Source organism: Sinocyclocheilus anshuiensis, unplaced genomic scaffold (assembly GCF_001515605.1).
Source record: "Sinocyclocheilus anshuiensis isolate Anshui unplaced genomic scaffold, SAMN03320099.WGS_v1.1 scaffold555, whole genome shotgun sequence".
Lineage (NCBI taxonomy): Eukaryota > Metazoa > Chordata > Actinopteri > Cypriniformes > Cyprinidae > Sinocyclocheilus > Sinocyclocheilus anshuiensis.
Window position 1 is genome coordinate 561,613 of NW_015552571.1, and position 20,926 is coordinate 582,538.

General features: G+C 35.5%; 1 protein-coding gene across 2 annotated transcripts in view; it reads left to right on the plus strand.

Annotated features, from left to right (window-relative positions):
- Positions 1-13,621: 13,621 nt before the first annotated feature.
- The window catches only part of cabp4 (calcium binding protein 4), a 13,330-nt gene continuing 6,025 nt past the window's right edge, over positions 13,622-20,926 (plus strand). The window contains exons 1-3 of one of the 2 annotated variants that reach the window (XM_016455831.1): positions 13,622-13,747; positions 18,646-18,681; positions 18,762-18,957. In XM_016455831.1, the coding sequence (XP_016311317.1) occupies positions 18,647-18,681; positions 18,762-18,957 (231 nt within the window). In that variant the 5' untranslated portion in view covers positions 13,622-13,747; position 18,646. The remainder of the gene's footprint in view (positions 13,748-18,645; positions 18,682-18,761; positions 18,958-20,926) is intronic. The other variant, XM_016455832.1, reaches the window with a different exon arrangement.

The following is a 20,926-nucleotide window of genomic DNA, read 5'->3' on the forward strand; positions in this document are numbered from 1 at the left end:
GCTGTGCTTCAAAGGGGAAATCGGATGCCCATTTTCCACAAGTTGGTATTATTCTTTAGGGTATTCTTGAAATGGTCTCAGTGGTCGTGTAAAACAACACCCTTTTTACCTGGTCAAAAACAGCTCTGTTCACAGCGACTCATTTTGGTGCATATCTCTTTACATGCCAATGTGCTTTGCTCACCCCGCCCCTCTCTTCTGTAATCATAAAAAATAAAAAGTGTGTTGGCACTGATAGCCTTGTGGGCAGTGCGCTGACATATAGTGCCATTGTGCTTTGGATGTCCTGTGTTCGAATCCCGACTTGAGGACCTTCCTGATCCTGCCCCCCTCCTCTCTTTCTCCCACTTCACTTCCTGTCATGTCTGATCTGTCCTATCACAATAAAGGAAGGTCATAAATAACCTTAAGTAAATAAATAACACCGTGCCTTGCTCAAGGGTCTCACCTCAGTCATGGTATTGAAGGTCGAAGAGAGTGCTGGTATTCTTTCCAAAATCAAATGGCTTGATAATTGAGCCTGTTAGGTTTTTGGGGGATTAAAAAAAAAGGAGTGCATTTTTATCATTGTAGGGTGGTTGTGTCCACACACTGCTAAGACACATTTATATGCAAATGAAGATATTTTGCATCCAATGTCTCCTTTAAAATTAAAATATTATAATCTTAATTCAAGTGATGAAGGATTTAGAAAGTCTGACAGTTATCAGTGTTGAGCACATATTGTAAGTTTAACCCTGCCTGGTTTACATGTTTGAAAATGATTAACAGTTGAAAACATTAGAAATTTAGAAAAGTAATCAAAAAGTAATCAAATGTAATCAGTTACATTACTTTAATAAAGTAATTGAAAAGTTACACTACTTATTACATTTTAAGTAGGGTAACTTGTAATCTGTAACCTATTACATTTCCAAAGTAACCTTCCCAACACTGAACATACCATAACAGCAGTCCATACGACTCATGCATATTCAAAGTCTTCAGAAGCCTTATGATAGCTTTGTGTAAGGAAAAGATTAAAATGTAAGTTATTCGCCGAAAACCCTGCACTAGCTCTACTGTGGCGTTCATGTGAAAAGTAGCGATGTTGTGGATTCCTGAATGAGTCATTCTTTTGAATCAAACCTTTTCGGTTGACCCAGTTCAGAAAAAGGACTGGATCTGATTTGTTCAAACGAATCCAATTATTCGATTAAAATCGATTAAGAAAACACAAAACTATTAATGAAATGTATGTTTACCAGTGTGATTTCATTGTGTTTACTTGTTTGAATAACACCTACTATATGATTGTCAGGGATTCATCACAGTCACTTCAGTCACCATCCAGGATAATTACCCGATCACAGTCACCTGAGTTCTGATCACCCGCACCTGCTGTCACCAATCAAGCCACACTACAAATACACACACAGCACAGTCACTCACTGTCCGGTCTACCGTTCACTCCTACGAACTTCTCTGGACTCTCTCTGCCAAATTCTCCTAGAACGTGACAATGATGACATAACATTATATAAATTATTTTATTATATTATTTTATTTAAAATAATCATGTTATACATTTTAGCTTACAGGATAAAATTCACACACAAAAAATCTAATTTCAGAGTTTTGAAAAAGATCCAAAAACTACTGTTAATATTTCAGATATTTCATATTTATTACATTATTAATAATTAACCCAGTTTACAACTATATCATCTAATTGTGCTTCTTTTTGTTACATACATCCACAAAGAAAAAAAAAACATTTTGTGTTGTTAAAGAGAGGAAAAAGATGTTTAGTCAGGAAAAAGTATCTATTCTAACAGAAAACTGCACAAAAACCTCCGTCATCAAAGCTTTGCCGCAGCACTGGCTATAGAAACAATGGAGAAAAAAATGCATCATGGGAGCTTGTACGTGACCAGTTGGTGCTGAGATATGCTAGAGATATACTCATATTTTACTGTTCTGCCTCCTCAGGAGTTCTGTCAGAAAAATGTGTGTCATGAAAATCATTCTCAGTTTTAAAATGTTCCTGTTGTCACAACATAGGCCCAATCTCCATACATAAATAAGTGTTTTATTTGGCAGATTATTTTACTTTATTACTGCATTTAATCATACACCATTCTGATTTTACACTTTTAAAAATAACAGTTCCAAAAATAGAAGAACCATTTTGGGTTCCTCAAAGAAAGTTCAGTTTACAGTTCTTAAAAAGGACGATTATAAAGAACATTTGAATAATATAAATAATCTTTTTTCACTATAAAGAAACTTTTGTGCAATGAAAAGTTTCCATAGATGTTAAAGTTTCTTCATGGAATCATCAATGCCAATAAAGAACCTTTATTTTAAAGAGTGTAACATAAAAACCATTCAAGTTTATTGCAGATGGTGTTTTAACAGACTTGCATGTGTCTCTAGTAAAGATAGAGAGTGTAAATTTCAGTCTTATTTAAGCCCCAGATGTGGCATATCTTGGCTCAGTTTAGCAGGAATCTTGCTGAGGTGCAAAAACAAACTTGGTCAGGTTCTGTATACCTCTCATGATGAATTCACAGAAGAGGAAGAGAGGGACAAGAAAGATGAAAGATGATGCTATGCCAAAAAAAATATAAATAAATAAAACACTGGCTATTCTACAAATGCTGATGAACTGGGAGATATAAGCCTAAAACCTTCGGTTTTCACTTTTGGCATAGGTGCTAATTTGTGCACCGCTAAAACCAAATCAGTAATGTGTCTGCAAAAATAATTAGCAATTAGATAAACATTCAGTGCTGCTTTTGAGCTGAAGGTGACCTTGTCACATGAAGGTCAATCATCACAATCTCAGTATAATTGTGCAATGGGCTACATCTCATGACGCTGGAACCAACATGGATATTAGAGCATTCAAACATGTTCCTAACATCCCTAGCATAAAATAAATGCTAAGTATGATTCATAGCAAAAATCCCACACTGCATTGATAAATGCACATGCATAACTTCAGAATAATAGAGTGTGTTAATAATGAATTATGTATGAAAATCTATTTTTGCTGCCTGACATAAAACCACACATTGAAGGATGGACCTGCTGAAGCAAAGCGATTGTCTCTCATTTAAAAGATATTTATCTGCTTTTAATTTATATTCTGTGCATATTCATCCATATTCGCCAAATATGTTAAACACAGAAGGCAAATGAGCATGCTAGATAGAGTCATATGAGCACAAACACAGTGATGGTTCAATGGCTCTCTCTTACCACATAGAAAAGTAATAATCAGTGGCTGATACACCACTACAAATAACCTGTCATCCTCCATTACAAATGCCATGGCCGACCTAGTCTCTACATTAGCATGGGACACCGAAAGAATTCACCTTGATTTACATACACAAACTGAAAAGGGTTCTCGCACAGATATATTTATCTCTCGGTTCTCCAAATACACTGGGAATAGATGGATGTTCTTGCCCTTGCACATATGTCTCTGTCCTCAAATGTACAAGCTTGCCTGTTATCTTCTCGGAGAGCCCGGGTGGGAGTCGACCCTAAAAATGAATCGAATCTTTGATTCCAAGATAAATCTATTCCGTTCTAAGATTCTGGAGTGACATGACTAATAGTGTGTTCATGCTCGATTACCAAACTATTACACATCCTAGAAGAGCCTTAATAGCTAGTTGCATCCCAGTGACTCTTTTGATTTTGTTCACCAAAACAAATTGTTTTGGTTTAAAATCATATACTTCCCTATGTAGTAAGCACAAAAAGAGTAGCATGAATGTCCAAATTCACAGTATTTATGAAACAACAGGCAAAAAGTACCTAGATGACCTACTATTTTCAGGTGAGATTTTGAAGTGCACATCTAATGGGTACTTTACTATCCCATGAGGCCACGGGAGAGGATTTGTGAATGGCAACAAAGCTGGTAGGTCACATGACAATGGAAACATGGTGGAGTATGTCCAGATTGTATTCATACTTCACACATTACTCAAAAGGACCTCCTCAGAGAGTAAGCGATTTTAGACTCATGTTGTGCGTTACAGCAGTAGACAGCGACTGTGTCAGTGAACAAGTATTCCCCACTGCTGGGAACAATGTTTTGTGGAATATGTAAATATTTGCTATGTGTTTCTATTTGCATCTGACATCGACGGACTGAACAGAAGAAAATGAACCAGAGAAGATTTCCACATCAAAGAAGGCGGAGCCCCAAAGCCACACCTACCTACATATTCACCACAGACCATCAATTAATAGTGATGTTGAGTAATAATTACTCAACTAATACATGACAACAAGCTATTTTTTATGGTAAAAAATAAATTATGTCAGAGTTTAGAGCACATATTACATTTAGATATTCGGACAAGGCTTTGCTATAATTAGCTGAATTTGAGACTTCTTTTTTAAAATGCTAATATAGTTAAATCTGCAATGAAACTGAAGTAACGACAGATATTTTCTTCTGTATTGCGATGTAACTCCAGATAATCGAAAATTAAAAAATGTGGGCAACGACTTGGTTTTATGCATCAGTTGTTAACTGGATTTTGAGAGGTGGGCATTGCACTCAAAAATGGAAGCAGATAAATGCGCATATTTACACCTAAATGATTGAAAAAGTCTTCAACATGTCAAGTTGGAGCCATATTGAGTTGTAGTTTTGATTCCAGACACTAGAGGGTGGATAAGTATTTTGGAGTGTATTTAAAAAAGGGTGTTGATGAGTTACATATGGAAGCCGTTTCTGCCACTGAATAAAAAATAAATCTCACAATTCTGACTTTTTCTCAGAACTGCGTAAAACAAAATCACAATTCGGACTTTTTTCTCAGTGGTGAGATATAAACTCGCAATTCTGACATTTTTTCTCAAAATTGCATAATATAAACTCACAATTGCAAGTCAGAATAGCGGGATATAAACTTGCAAACGCACAAAATAAAGTCAGAAGTGTGAGATAAAAACGTGCAATTCTGACTTTTTTCTCGCAAATGTGAGAAAAAATTGTATCGCGCAATTCTGACTTTTTCTCGCAATTCCGAGTTTATATCTTGCAATTCTGACATTTTTCTCAGAATTGTAAGAAATAAACAATTGTGAGTTGTCATAAAGTCCAATTCTCACAATTCCGACTTTATTTCTAAGAATTGCGACTTTCTTTTTTTTGCAATTGCGAATTTATATCACACAATACTGACGTTATAACTCGCCACTGCACAATAAATGGATTAGCATATCCAATTCATCCTATGTTATGGACAATGTGTTTGTAGTTTATTCATGCAAGAAGTAGGCCTATGCATCAAAATCAAGACTTCTAAAATTAGCCTGCATCCCTACACGTCACTAGAGAGAATTTTGATTAAACACTATAAGGTCAAATTAACAACAACAGCAACAAAAAAGAAAAGAAAAATAAACAAACAGATTAATTGTAATAAGATCTACTGTAGAAAACAGGCCTAGTTAGGGTAAATTTTCATCTCATGCCAACTTTAATCGTTGAAACTTTTTAATCTTTAATCTTTGAAAACAGAGAGCACTGTGTAAATGGTATTATGCTTATAGTTCACACCCACACTGTCCTGTTAGTTTTCCGTTTTTCCATCTCAGAGGAATCCACCTCTGTCATCGTTCACTTTCACGTACTAATGATAACACATCACAGTCCCTGTCCATCTGAGACTCCGTTTTGCTCTTTTTCTCTTTTATAAGACAGGCAGGTCCTATTAGCCCTCTGCCAGTCTCATCTGTAGTCCTGACAGTCAGTAAGCACTGCTGTGCCAAATTCTCTCTCTCTCTCCTCAGTTCAACGGACATATGACTTTTCTGTTCAGCTGTGGGGGAAACGAGCTAGATTCCAGTCACCCAACTGCCTCACAAAACACCACCGCTGCTCTCTGAAAAGCTGAAAGCACTGTGTGGGATGCAACAACAGTCAGAACTCATCAACAGTATTCCAAATGGAAGCATAAGTGGTTTGTTGATGATGCATCACACACATCTTGAAAAACTTCAAAGAAGGGTTTCGACTGAATGGTCAAGCCATGATTCAGTTAATAAAGAGTTTGAACTATGTGGCTGTGAGGTGTATATATTGTAATATTTGATGTAACTTACATGACATTTTTTTCATAATATATATTTTGCATGTAGTTTTATGAACTTTTGAGAAATGAGAGACTATTCACGGAATATTTGTATTTAAAAAATGTAGTGCTGTCAAACGATTAATCGAGATTAATCATTTGACAGCACTAAAAAAAATGTAAAAGGATTATTTAATTGAACTTGCGAAAAACAGAAGAGGTTATAAAATAATACAAATATTAACATACAATAAAATAAATGAAAATGAATAATTAAAAATATTTAATAAAAGAACATGTAAATATTTAAAAATAAATAAATAATAATAATAATAATAAACAATGAAATTTAATATGAATAATATTAAATAATAATATCCATGCTTTCAATCAATTCTTTCTACCCATTTATCATTTGGACTGATTCATGGATCAGCATTATACAAGTAGGTGACAACTAGTGAGTGAGTATTATGAGTGAATAGATGAATCATTCACAAAGATTAAAAAAAAAAAAGAAGTAAAATAAAATACAATTGAAAAAAAAAGAAAAAATCATAACAACACTACTTAAAAATACAGATTTTAACAGTATGGCAGTTAAACAATTATACTTATTCAATTGACCACTGTGACTTTTTAAAATGAAGGGTAAGAAAACAAGACTAAAAGAGAGTTTATTCCTTCAGGCAGACTGCAAATGATTAATTATTGAATATGTTGCAAGACTGTGTTTACACATAACCAACCTATTATTATTTTAATAGAAAATGTTTTTATAATAATTTATTATTTGGACAGATTCATTCATCCAGAATTTGGAAGACATTTTGCTCTCACTGCGGGACTTTTCAGGGTCGAGGAAAATAAACTACAGAGTGGCAAGTTTCTTTCACGGCTTTGAAGTTACGTAAGTCTCACGTAGCAGTGTGCAGTTATGCAGTATTTATCACAATGCATACTCTGCCTGTCTGTGAACTCTTCTCTCAGGGGGTTAAATTAGTTCCTCTCCAGGGATAATCCTGAGCTGGGGACTAACCAACCACAGCACTCACAGCTTGGTGCCAACTCAGCCACTTCACGTTTCCAAATGACCCAATTTCTCCCTCCTCTTCATCGTCCCCCTTTCCCCCTTGCTGCATTTTCTCTCTCTTATACAACATCCTCTTTTCCACCTTTCGTCCTTCTCTTGTTTTCACTGATTATTCTTTCATTCTGCTCCTGTTACTCCCTAATGGGGCCTTGCTTTTCATGCTGTTGACATGACTGATAATAGGTTAGTTTTGCTGGAGAAACTGACATGACTGTGATTGATAGCATACTCTCCCACTCTTTCTTATATATACACATATATACACCAGAAAGAAAAATGCATATATGTAGATGCAGACATACAGTGTACAGGTTGGCTCTGTTCAACATACTGCAGAGAATAAATAGAGAAATGGAGTGTGCCAGATATTACCTCTAGGGCAAGATGATAGACCGGATTTGAAGGTGACTGTGGTATAAAGGAAAGATAAAAATGCAAATATTAAGAGAAAAAGACAAGAGGATGGAAGGAAAGAGGGATTAAAAATAACATAAATAGAGACATAAATCAATGCTATGGAAAAAAAATATATTCTTGCACAATAACAACAACTGGATGGAAATGTGAGAAGGTTTGCAAGAACTACCAGAGAGTGGAATTCAGTCAGCTGGTAAAGAGACAACTTGCAAAAAGGTACCATTCTACTTTTTTTTTGACATGGTACCCTGTAATATCTAGTTTAAAGGGTTACTTCACCCCAAAATGAAAATGTTGTTATTAATTACTCACCCTCATGTCGTTCCAAACCCATAAGACCGTAAGATCTTCGGAACACAAATTAAGATAAGCTCTCTGACCCTCCATAGACAGCAATGCAAGTAACACGATCAACGTTTTCTACATTTATTTACGCTTTGATTTGAACGAAAACACCGTATCCGTGTGGTGCGGCAGACACAGAACCGCATACGCTGTTTACGCTCAGTGGATATTCTCCAAAATGGCACCAGGGTGACGCGGAGGAGACAAATTGTTGAATAAAGTCGTTATTTTTGTTTTCTTTGCGTACCCCTGATGTCACATGGATTATTTTACCGATCTCCTTGCTACGTTTCTGGACGTTGATCGTGTTACATTGCTGTCTATGGGAGGGTCTGAGAGCTCTTGGATTTCATCAAAAATATCTTAATTTGTGTTCCGAAGATGAACGGAGGTCTTACGGGTTTGGAACGACATGAGGGTGAGTAATTAATGACAGAATTTTCATTTCGGGGTGGAGTAACCCTTTAAAATACCTTGAAGCATTATTTAAACTAGCAATACACTGATATCAAAATTCCAGCTTGTACTGATAAGTCTGTAATTATTTTAATGTTATTTTAATGGTAGAGAATCAATAAATATCCTATATTAAAATTCCACGTTACTTTGTCCAATTAAACAACAATAATGTAACATTTAAAACTAAAATTAGTTGTTAAATGCTACAAATGCATTTAGACATTAGAACATTGCAATGTACAGGACTACAAACATTTTTTTTTTTTTGAGATTACCTAAATGTTACATTTAACAATGTTATATTACTGTTTTTAAGAACTAACTTTAAGTGAGCTTTTGATGAAGTTAATCTAAACAAAAAAGGAGGGGAAATGATCATGCACATTTAAATGTAATAATTTTTTTAAAATAATAATAATAATTATATATATATATATATATATATTATGCATGTAGTTTTATCAACCTTTGAGAAATGAGAGACTGTACATGGAATATCTGTATTTAAAAAATATTTTAATTTAATTTGTAAAAGGATTATTTAAACTTGTGAAAACAAAAAAACAATTAAATATTAGCCAATACAAAAAAAAAATCATATGATTTAATATCAAACGATAGGTGATATACGTAGTGCCACTCTATAGTGCATCCACATTATGGTAGCCTATATAAAAATGGTAATCATTCATTATGGTATTTATCACTATCTGATATCATCATCATTCTAGAGTATTTTCCCAATATGCTTTTGGGACATGTGAGCAAGCAAATATAAGATATTTTAAGTCTCTTATGCTCCCCAAGGCTGCATTTATTTAATCAAAAATACAGTAAAAACAGTAATAATGTGAAATATTATTACAATTTAAAAGAACTATTTTCTATTTTAATATATTTTAAAATGTAATTTATTGCTGTGATGGCAAAGTTGAATTGTCAGGAGTCATTACTCCATTCTACACCGTCACATACTTAGAAAAATTATAAAATGTATGACAATGGTCTGTTTTTAAGTGTGCGGGTGTTGGATCTATTCATGCATGTCTCTCTGTGTGAGACCAAGACGACGCACATACCAGCATGAGACATCTTATTTTTTGATGTGTCTAGCAATTTTAAAGCCATGTTTAATGAAGCAGAATGCTGCCATTATGTGCTCATGCAGAATCATTAGTCACCTCTAGCATTCCGCACCATCACACCTGAACCCTAATCCATAACAGTCCCTGTTCAAAAACACACCTTGCGTTACCCTCAGCCCGCATGGATGAACACCGCTACCCACTGAACACTGAAATTGAAACATTATCACATACTGCACAGTGTCAACGTTGCTATTTCTTGCACACACAGTATGTCTGAAGAATGAATCCACATGCCGCACATTCTGAGAACATAACACAAACGTTCTGAGAATTTCACTTAACTGTACTCTGTCATTTCACTGAATATGGAGTTTATGTTTCAGCAATGGCAGCAGGAGTTTAATTCGCTGACTCCGGTTTTGTTGCTCAGTTTTAAATGGCCCATGTCTATTGGGAGCTCACACTGGAATAAGATTATTGCTTGACTTGCCTTTTGGTTGTTTCTGAGAAAAAAAATAAAAGTTTCGAGGAAAATGTGCAACACAAAATCAGGCCTTTTTGAAGCACAGTAAGCATAATTGAGCGTAATAGACTGACGGCTCACCTCAACATTACCCCCCCCCCCACCACTTGACAAATGCCATGAAGGACAGCGGGCAAGAAGAGAGGCCAAGAAAACATCAATAATGACTCTTGCTCTCTTGTCTCAGGCATGAACGTTGATGGACAACATTTTGACACATTTGCAGTTCTTGTCTAAGAAAGCTAATTTACTAAGACACAATGAATTGCTTCCTTATGATAATTATAACTCATGATATACTGTAAACAGAAGTAAATAAGCTGTTGAAGCTATTGAAATAATGTGAACCCGTGACCTTTCGAAGAGTCTTGAATACATTAGAAACCATCTGGCATAATTATGCAGATGGGAATTATGCATAATGTACAGCAGGCTACAGTACATTACTCTGCATGCAATCACGCAAACATTCTCCTAGCATTTTCCTATAGCCTTGAAGCTAAAGAAACACACAGAGGAGGTGTTTGTGTTCCTGTTTTGCTGCAAGCACAAATTTGAGATTTAATTATGCGACTTTTCATTATAAAGCTTTTTTATGGACTTTGAATTTACCCCGGCTGTATTACTATCCATTTTTTATCTTAATTAAAATGTTTAATGATTATCTTCGAGACATAGTCTGGTAAAAAGATGAGACTCTGCCCTAGGGTTAAGTTCTTCGGCTTAATTAAAAGTCCATGCAATGATGTGGCCGAACTGTTCCTAAATACATGTTCCAAATCTTTGTCTTCATGACAGCCGTTCATTAGGACCTTATTATCGGCAATAGTTCGAGCTTATTTATGTCACAATTTGGAGCTGTAATTACATTCATGAACCTTGCAATCAGCTGTCACTGGCGTGTTCAGAGTTCACTCACACTTCATGAACAAAGTTAGAATCAATCTCTCAGACAATCTTGCCTGACCTCTGGCTGACTGGGTCAAATGCTGGATCAGTACACAGACACAGTGCAAAGGGGAGAGCAGGGCTAGTCGTCACACTTTTACTCAAGATCAGCTTCTGTATAGACACATACATTATAGTATTGGCTACAAAAAGACTATTGATTATATCCACTGTCAGCAGGTTGATATTTTCTCCCAAATCGCACAGCCCTATTTCAAAGCCAATTTTTTTCTATTGTAATTCAGTGCACAAGACTTCCAAAGTCTCTTTATTTACCATGAGTGTAGATGGATGTGTTGGAGGTGCACACTACCTAGTGGACCAAGTGTGCAGACAATGATCTGGCTACACACAGATGGTGTGAACTGTCATTTAGGACTGTTCTTATGCCACAAATTATGTAATGCAGACTGCCCATAAGCCATCATGAGAAATTTTGGCTTTATAAATGACACACAATTTAAAAAAGTGCCTGAAGTGAGGCCTGAGGTTTTCCCACAAATAGAAGATTTTTTGAAGAATGTTGGGGATCAAACAACACTAGACCCCACTGACTTCCACTGTATAGATTAAGAGAAAAAAAAAAAAAAAAAAGGGTGTCTCGCTTTCTTTTGACAAATGCCATGAAGGACAGCGGGCAAGAAGAGAGGCCAAGAAAACATCAATAATGACTCTTGCTCTCTTGTCTCAGGCATGAACGTTGATGGACAACATTTTGACACATTTGCAGTTCTTGTCTAAGAAAGCTAATTTACTAAGACACAATGAATTGCTTCCTTATGATAATTATAACTCATGATATACTGTAAACAGAAGTAAATAAGCTGTTGAAGCTATTGAAATAATGTGAACCCGTGACCTTTCGAAGAGTCTTGAATACATTAGAAACCATCTGGCATAATTATGCAGATGGGAATTATGCATAATGTACAGCAGGCTACAGTACATTACTCTGCATGCAATCACGCAAACATTCTCCTAGCATTTTCCTATAGCCTTGAAGCTAAAGAAACACACAGAGGAGGTGTTTGTGTTCCTGTTTTGCTGCAAGCACAAATTTGAGATTTAATTATGCGACTTTTCATTATAAAGCTTTTTTATGGACTTTGAATTTACCCCGGCTGTATTACTATCCATTTTTTATCTTAATTAAAATGTTTAATGATTATCTTCGAGACATAGTCTGGTAAAAAGATGAGACTCTGCCCTAGGGTTAAGTTCTTCGGCTTAATTAAAAGTCCATGCAATGATGTGGCCGAACTGTTCCTAAATACATGTTCCAAATCTTTGTCTTCATGACAGCCGTTCATTAGGACCTTATTATCGGCAATAGTTCGAGCTTATTTATGTCACAATTTGGAGCTGTAATTACATTCATGAACCTTGCAATCAGCTGTCACTGGCGTGTTCAGAGTTCACTCACACTTCATGAACAAAGTTAGAATCAATCTCTCAGACAATCTTGCCTGACCTCTGGCTGACTGGGTCAAATGCTGGATCAGTACACAGACACAGTGCAAAGGGGAGAGCAGGGCTAGTCGTCACACTTTTACTCAAGATCAGCTTCTGTATAGACACATACATTATAGTATTGGCTACAAAAAGACTATTGATTATATCCACTGTCAGCAGGAAAAAGAAAACAGTTCATTTACTTTTGTGACAACATGCCCCAATAGATGTTGTCACACTATATGTGGTAAACTTTCACAATGGAGCCTATAGGCTTCTACACAGTCAAATAAGTATGAAAAACAAATTCTGAAAAAATAACAAAAATGTATAAGGTAATTTTGTCCAATCAAATATTTTTATATTTGTGTAAAAACTGTATAAAATGATAACTTGTGACAATGTGCCCCAAACTAAATTTTAGACAAATAACCTTACTAAAAATAAGAAAAGACAAGGGAGGTTAAAAAATACTAGAGATGGCATCATTATTGTTAACTAAAACTATCATTAATCGAAATAGAGATTAGAAATATTTCCTTGGGGGAAAAAGTACTACAATTACTGAAGCAAAAAAATTTAATAAAAACAAAAACTAATAAAAAATGACAAAAGCACATAATAAAATGACTAAAACTTAAACTTAAAATAAACTGAAAACTGCAAATATAAATAAAAGCTCATTTAAAATATTAATAAATATGCTAATAGTTTATAAATAACACTAAAATAACACTGGCTAAAGAAAACACATTTATGCCTTTAGACTTTTGACGTACAAACCTTGTGACAACTAGCCCCAGTAGTTTTATAACCATACTGATATCTGTTCAAGGCATGAAAAAAACAATAGATCTAAGTTAAGTAACATACGCTTTTTCCCCATCACTTTAACTCCTCAAGTTAATTTAACCAATTTCAAATTGGTTATGCGGGATTCAGCCTAATTTTTAAAGTCAGTTTTATATAATGCAAGTTTAAATGATACAGCCAGTTTGAGTACTTAAGCATTTAAGGCAGCAACTGAAATTAAGTTATTAAGTTGAAGTAGATAGAAATGTTTTACATTGTGCAGAGCAATGTGTCTGTTCCAGACAGTCACATTCACAGGAACACTTGCACGGCTTAAACCAAACACATCATCAACATGCTCATCTGACATGCTAATCCAAACATATTTAGAAAGATTATCATCTACACAGATTATCAAAGGAGGGTGAAGGGTCACTTTCTACAGTCAATCCACACATTCTCTCAGAGGAGAAGGAATTGATTTTAAAAAGATCGACTCGAGTGGTTCTGGATTGTACATTTTTCTCTCCTCATTCTGAAGGTAAGCTAAAAAATAATGTAGTAAGATATTAGAGGCATCTTGCATAAACTCTTTCAACTCGCTATAGAAGCTCTTTCGTGGTAGCAAACGGGTCTAATTTACTTCAAACCTCACTAACAACAAAGCATGTTCAACAGTAACATATCAGGCACATGGTGACAGCCATAGCGGCAATCTTTTTCAAAAGCTTTGCTGTATTAGTTCAGAAACTGACAGGAAGGGAAGCAGTCAGACTGTAATTACTGAAACATACGCGGGAAATAATTACAGTTATGTTGAGGACATGAATGACAGCCACAGAGGAGTGTTGAGCCATTGAAGGCAGGCAGTCAGATGTAAAGTTTGTCTAGATCTAAACAGCAGCTACTCTAAATGCAGCAGCTGATAGTGGATTGTCAGGGCCTGCCAGGCCGAGCAAGATAAATCCCATCGCTGCGTGGCCGTAATGGCAAAGGAGGGGGCCAGCCTCATTTCGGCACCATGACACAAAATCAGTAATGGGGATCGATCGCGCCAGTCTGAGCGTTCAGTGGGTATTGTTCTGTGGCTTGTTTTCAGATGTAACCCAGGAAAGTTCTTGCAATCTGTGATTGATCTAGTGCCAAAGGCCTCGTGATGGATCTCACGAGGAGATCACAAAACAAGGCAGAATTACTGTAGTGAACAAGGGGCTTTAAATAACTGCTTTATACTGTACATCCTTAGCACACAAACATATACAGACAATTTTTATTTCAGATAAATGCTGTTTTATTTTTTTACCTTTGTATTTATCGAAGAATCCTGAAAAAATGTACCACAAAATATTAAGCAGGACAATACTAAGAAATGTTTCTAAAGTACTAAATCAGCATATTAGAATCATTTTCTGAAGGATCATGTGACACTGAAAACTGGAGTAATGATCCTGAAAATTCAGCTTTACCATCACAGGAATAAATTACATTTTTAAATATACTAAAATAGATTTTAAATTATAATAATATTTCACAATATTACCTTTTTTACAAAAAAAAAAAAAAAGCCTTGGTAAGCATAAGATACTTCTTTCTAAAACAGACCCCAGACTTTTAAATAGTACTGTAAACAGTAGTTTTTTAGGGACTTTAAATTTACTTTGAATGTTTTTACACTGAGCTATTTTCCTATGCTTTAAATTTTTTATATATTCATGATGACATTTAGTATGTTTATTAAGCCATTTCCTTAAGGTTTTACTATCCTACATTTGGTCCCCATAATGTAAACAAAACCTGACCACACAAATAATCTCAGTTATAACATCCAACATATGTGTTTCAACTTCTGACATATCTATGCAAGCATGTTTCCACCCTAGAGTAAAAAAATAAAACAAGTAATATGTCACCATGAAATGGAAGTTGCAATAGTCTTGTCTTCCTTATTGTGATGTATAGGCTAATCGAGTGACATGGCTTCTCGAACGAGAAAAAGGAAAAGAAAGCGGGTAGAGCGGGATTTAATTTTGTCCATCGGGAACTGATTAGATCGTTGTTGTTTTCTAATTGCTGCAATCTCATGTGACAAGTGACAAGTTGTTCCGCCCTCATGCCTGGAAAACACGTAATCAGAGAAGAGGCGAAAAGTCATTTCAATGGGAGGGGAAGTCATTTTGATTAAAGATTACAAGGGAACATGAATTTAAAAATAATAATCATGCACACTGATAATTTTTTCATATCCAAAACAATATATACAGGTACATTTAAAAAAATTAGAATATCATGAAAAAGGTCAATATTTTTTGTCACTCATTTCAGAAAGTGAAACCCATATATTATATAGATTCATTACACATAGAGTGAAATATTTCAAGCCTTTATTTCTTGAAATTGTGATGATTATGGCTTACAGATAATGAAAACCCAAAATTCAGTGTCTCAGAAAATTTGAATATTGTGAAAAAGTTTGGAAATATTGGAAAGTCATGGTGTCACACCCTAATCAGCTAATTACCTCAAAACACCTGCAAAGGTTTCCTGAGCCTTTAAATGGTCTCTCAGTCTGGGTCAGTAGGCTACACAATCATGGGGAAGACTGCTGACTTGACAGATGTCCAGAAGACAGTCATTGACACCCTCCACAAGGAGGGTAAGCCACAAAAGTTAATTGCTAAAGAAGCTGGTTGTTCACAGAATGCTGTATCCAAGCATGTTAACAGAAAGTTGAGTGGAAGGAAAAAGTGTGGTAGGAAAAGGTGCACCAGCAAAAGGGATATCATAAAAATTTCAAGAAATAAAGGCTTGAAATATTTCCGTGTAATGAATCTATATATGGGTTTCACTTTCACACCTTTTTCATGATATTCTAATTTTTTTAGATGTACCTGTATGTGTATATATATATATAATATAGTTTATAATGTAGTAGATAGACTTCCCCAGCTGAGTTTCTCCATATCGGTTTTAACGTCTTAGGGTGTTTTCCTTGCAACTGGCTGCTTAGAAACAATATATTGTGAAAAGTATTATACAAATAACTGAAATCAAGTTGATTTTTGACAAAGTTAAAAGTTTATCAAAGTTCTAACACCAGCGACAGTTCAATAAAAAGTCTGTCCTAATGATTCTATTCAGCATTCACCTGTCAAACAGTAAGACAAAGCCATTTGAAAGCCTGTATCTGATGCCCTTGGCTTGGACAGATATCTCAATGTGATTGAGTCTTTCAGGGTGCTAAAGATTTCTATCTCTGAAGGTCCACGTTCAATCTATTCTGATAGATGGGGGGGTAGGTGGAGGAATGTCACCGTTTTCAGCATTCTAGCAAACCAATCATCTCATATGTAATTTTAGAAGTAATTACTTTCTGTGTATCAAAACTTGCATCAAAAAGGTTCGGTATCTTATCGTAATTAGGGGGGGAAATGGAGCAGCCTCGTCTTCTTTGCCCCAGCACAGCTTTGGCTCTCTTAGACGATTCTATCAGTTTGTTTCATAATTATCCCCACACTCCTCTGTTAAATTATTCCAATTAGAGGAATTAGGAGCTGAAATTGCTTGTGTCAACGTGCTGATTGACAGCAATTGGTCACTTAGTTTAATAACTCTTGTAGATTAGCGAAGCAGGTTTTTCCTCTCAGTGAGAGTCACTAGTGCGCTGAAATAAATTCACCAAATTACCCAGAGCAGACGGAGCCCACGTACTGTCTTTTAGTATGTTTCATCTCATTTGAAATATGAATAATCAGTTTGCTGTGACTGTGTGAAGACTCACAAGTAATTAGAAATTTTCTAAAGCAACCTTTTATTTAACTACATTTTTTTCAGATTTAATTTGAGCCAACATACTGATTTATCAAAGCCACCCTTTTAAATACACCACAAATATAATTAGAATCAACGCAGCGGGTTCGTTTCCAAAAAAAAAAAAACTCAATCTCTTTTAAGATACATTACAATCAAATAAATAAATATGTGGACATGAGATATTGATATAAATTAAATTATTGTATATTTTATCTGTAGTCTATATTAATTTAAAGCTACTGCTAAGAAAAAATAGTCCATGTTGTAAAAAACAATTACTGAAGCAACAAGATGAACAATGCAATTGCTGCGCTTATATAAATACTGAAGTTCACAGAGGCCATTTTCACTACACTTGTAATGATACTTGAAGACCTAGAGTCCAAAGGTTAAAGAAAGGAAAGAACTACAATCGCACAAAGCATTGTGAATGGTCCCCCTCGGTAGAAATCCCGTTCAGGGCCCCTCCTCAGCGGTCCCTTGAATCGTCCTAACCAATCTCCCCGCACCCTCAAGTTGATTATTTGTATAGAAACAACATATTTTGATGTTTATTCTAGAATATACATATATACAAATATGCATATACACAAATATATGTCGTTTGCGAGTGTAGGAAGACTGACTTGTCATTCACAGTGCTTCATGTGAATAGGCGGGAATTATAGAGTTCAGTTTCCCTATGGAGAAAATGAATTGGAAAAATGTATTTTTACTTCTGGTTTGTGATTGTTGCACTCTGTGGATAACACTGTTGAGCATAATTTGGCTTTGGACTGATTTGAGATCATGGACTAATCTGAAATTTTAAGCAAAATTCGCACTTTGCTATTCATTTAATATTGTTATAGTCTAAGAGAAACTATTAAGACGTTAAAGAGATTTCTTTCAGTATTTTCTTTTCTGTTTGAGCTTTTTTTCCCAAACCAATGAATGGAGCACAACAGATTTACAGAGAATCCAAACACCAAGGCATTAAGAAATAAATGTTTTTGCGTGAACGATTTGCTCATTTTGAATTCATGCTTGTTGCTTGTAAGGAGCCATTGACAATTTCGGTTCTAATGACTTTTTTGATGGGAGGAGGACAGACAGAGGTTCACTGCTTTGCTTGGGCATATTAAAATGTTGATTGTAATTTATAGGCTGTCTGTGTGCCTGTCGGAATCTAATTCAGCGCTCGGAGGAACAGTCCGTCCTCTTGGATCTGCCGCTAGTGTGCGTTTGATTATGCCGTGTGTCCTTCTCTTCAAACAGAAGTCTGTCTACAAAGGGAAAACAATAGCATCAAACAGCTGCCATTTGGAATGGTCATTGTAATTCCAGCCTATGACCTTTCTGACTATTATTATAATGCCAGGAAGTGACCCACCGGGCATTTTCTCAACTGGAATCAGGCCTCTGCCCAATCACTGAAAACTAGGGTAAAACAGGTTGCAGTAATTTGGCTGGAAAGTATTGTTATGTTTTATAAATGTCAGCGTCAATGGAATGGGCATGGTTGCATGAAAGTTACATGAAGAATTGTGTAACTACAATGTCAATGTGGACAAACTGGCATACGAGTTGAGAAAGAACAACATAAGTAACATCTAAAATCTTCCTTTTCTTCTTGTCGTTATCTACTAGCATGTCTCAGAGGAGTAAAACATCTTCAAAAGAAAGGTACGGGTAGCTCTAAATCAATACTTGCATTGGTTGCAATGATGTGCAGTGCGGTCGCTACAGCTCTTCTCTTCCTTTAGCAGCTCCTCTCGTCCTCCATCCACATCAGACGCTCATCCTCCACGCTCTGCTCTTCGTAACTCCTCCAAAGACTCGAAGAACTCAGGTCACAGGGGCTCATCTGGCAGCCAAGGACGCCGCGGCAGTAGATCCTTCCGCCAGAATTCTGCTATTGCTGCGGCTTATACACAGTACCTCAATGCTCTCTTTGGACAGGTAAACTTAGCAGATCTCTAGATGGATTCTTGCTGGTTTTGTCGAGTGATCTTCATTTAAATGATTGCAAATTTGTTAGACAGGTGATTACAAAATGAATAAAAATAGAAACCAGAAGATACTACGGTAATACCATGCTATTCCCCAACGTACTTTTGAGCAACATTTAAATATGGCAATGACCCTTACATTATAGTATTATAATATATTTAATATATTTTAAATCAGATTTAAAAAAAATATATTTTAACGTTTCATTTTAGTTTAAATTTTGTGTTTTTGTCATTTTTATTTTTCTATTTAGCTTTCATTTGTTTACTTATTTTTTTAAATGTTACTAATTTTAAAAACTTAAACACATTTCAGTTCTTGCCAAGCCAGCATCTCTAATTTTCATTTATGTTTCAGTTTTTATCTAATATTTATAATATATTAAATTATAATATATTGAAATATAATATCTAATATTTTATTTTATATCAGCTTTATTTCAGTTATCGAAAACTACTTTTAATCATTTTAGTTTACAACAACACTGATTCAGCATCATGTTATTATCATTTGATACCATCACTGCACCATATTATCACCATATTACTGGAAAAAAAAAAAAAAAAAAAAAAAAAATTCAGTCCATCCTAAACAGGTATTAGCTGGCTTAAGATGGTCTCCTATCTTGGCCAAGCTGGTGTTTAGCTGATTTAATGTGTGTTGGTCTCCCAGACCGACCAGGTTGAAAAGTGTTTAAAACCAGCCTGAGAGATCAACTAAAACCAGCTAACTAGCTTAGAATGGTTTAAGGTGTTTTTAGACACATGGACTTTTTTATAGCCGTCTAGCTAGTTTGTTTGACTTATTTTTCATTATTTAAACCGATATATCCAGGATGGCACATCAATGCGTCTTTATTTAGCATGAAGTCAGGTTCATAATCTATGATACGTCTGCGGAGAAAATATTGCCGCCTGTCAACACACTACCTTCCTCCTCAATCAGGTCAGTAACAAGTGCCAAGCCAAATTATTTTGGTACACTGAAGCTCAGACCTAAAAACTCCTTTTAAAACTGACGCAATAAATCTGTCACGATTTACTAAATCATAGTCATTTACACTCAGAGGCGCTTGATTATATTTTCAAGAGTACGTCTGGAGATCAGAGAGAGCCAGTGAAAGCCAGAAGACAGAGAGGCTGCAGAACAGTAAGAGAGAGATAATGGATAGAGTCTAAGAGACAAACAAGACAAAGGTGCTCTGACACAAAATGGAGAATATACCAATGTATGCACATCCTAAAGCTCCATGGCTTCTGCTCAGCAGGATTGGAGGGATGAATGAAAGAAAAACAGATAGACAAGGGACCCTATTAGCATATATCCGAGGATAAATAGCCTGAAGCAACACACCAAGTTGCATAACCGCTACCTCTGACAGAGAAGTCTATGAGTAATGCATTATTTTTAATAATAAATATGTGTTTTTAGGGAATTTGGAGGTCAAAAGTCCAGTGAATGCAGCAAATGAAACATTTGAAAGACAGCAATGCCTTTGGGCACCAGCTTTACAAATCAATTAGTAAAAGTTTTAATATACATACCCGTGCCACATTGGATTAACATCACAGTTACAAAGTTATCTAGTTAGCCAAGTGCAGGAACAGTGTCGTTAGGTGAAATTGAAGTTGATGTGTGTCATTTGTTTTAATGCTAAATACTTTATATGTAGAAAGTAAGCAATTTAAAGATTATTTATGGTGCTATCAAAATATTAAGATGATTTGATTAAAAATCCAGACCAATCTGACACAGAAACACTGGCTCAACCAATAGTATGAGTTTGAGGTAGCACTATCTGTTTAATGGGCTATATGGAAGGCAGGATCGTTCTGCTCCTGACCTTCTGCGTAGTGATAAAACTACAGTCAAGCACGCTCTTCGTGGGCTCTCGTGCTGGTGGTACGGCGCTTCAGCG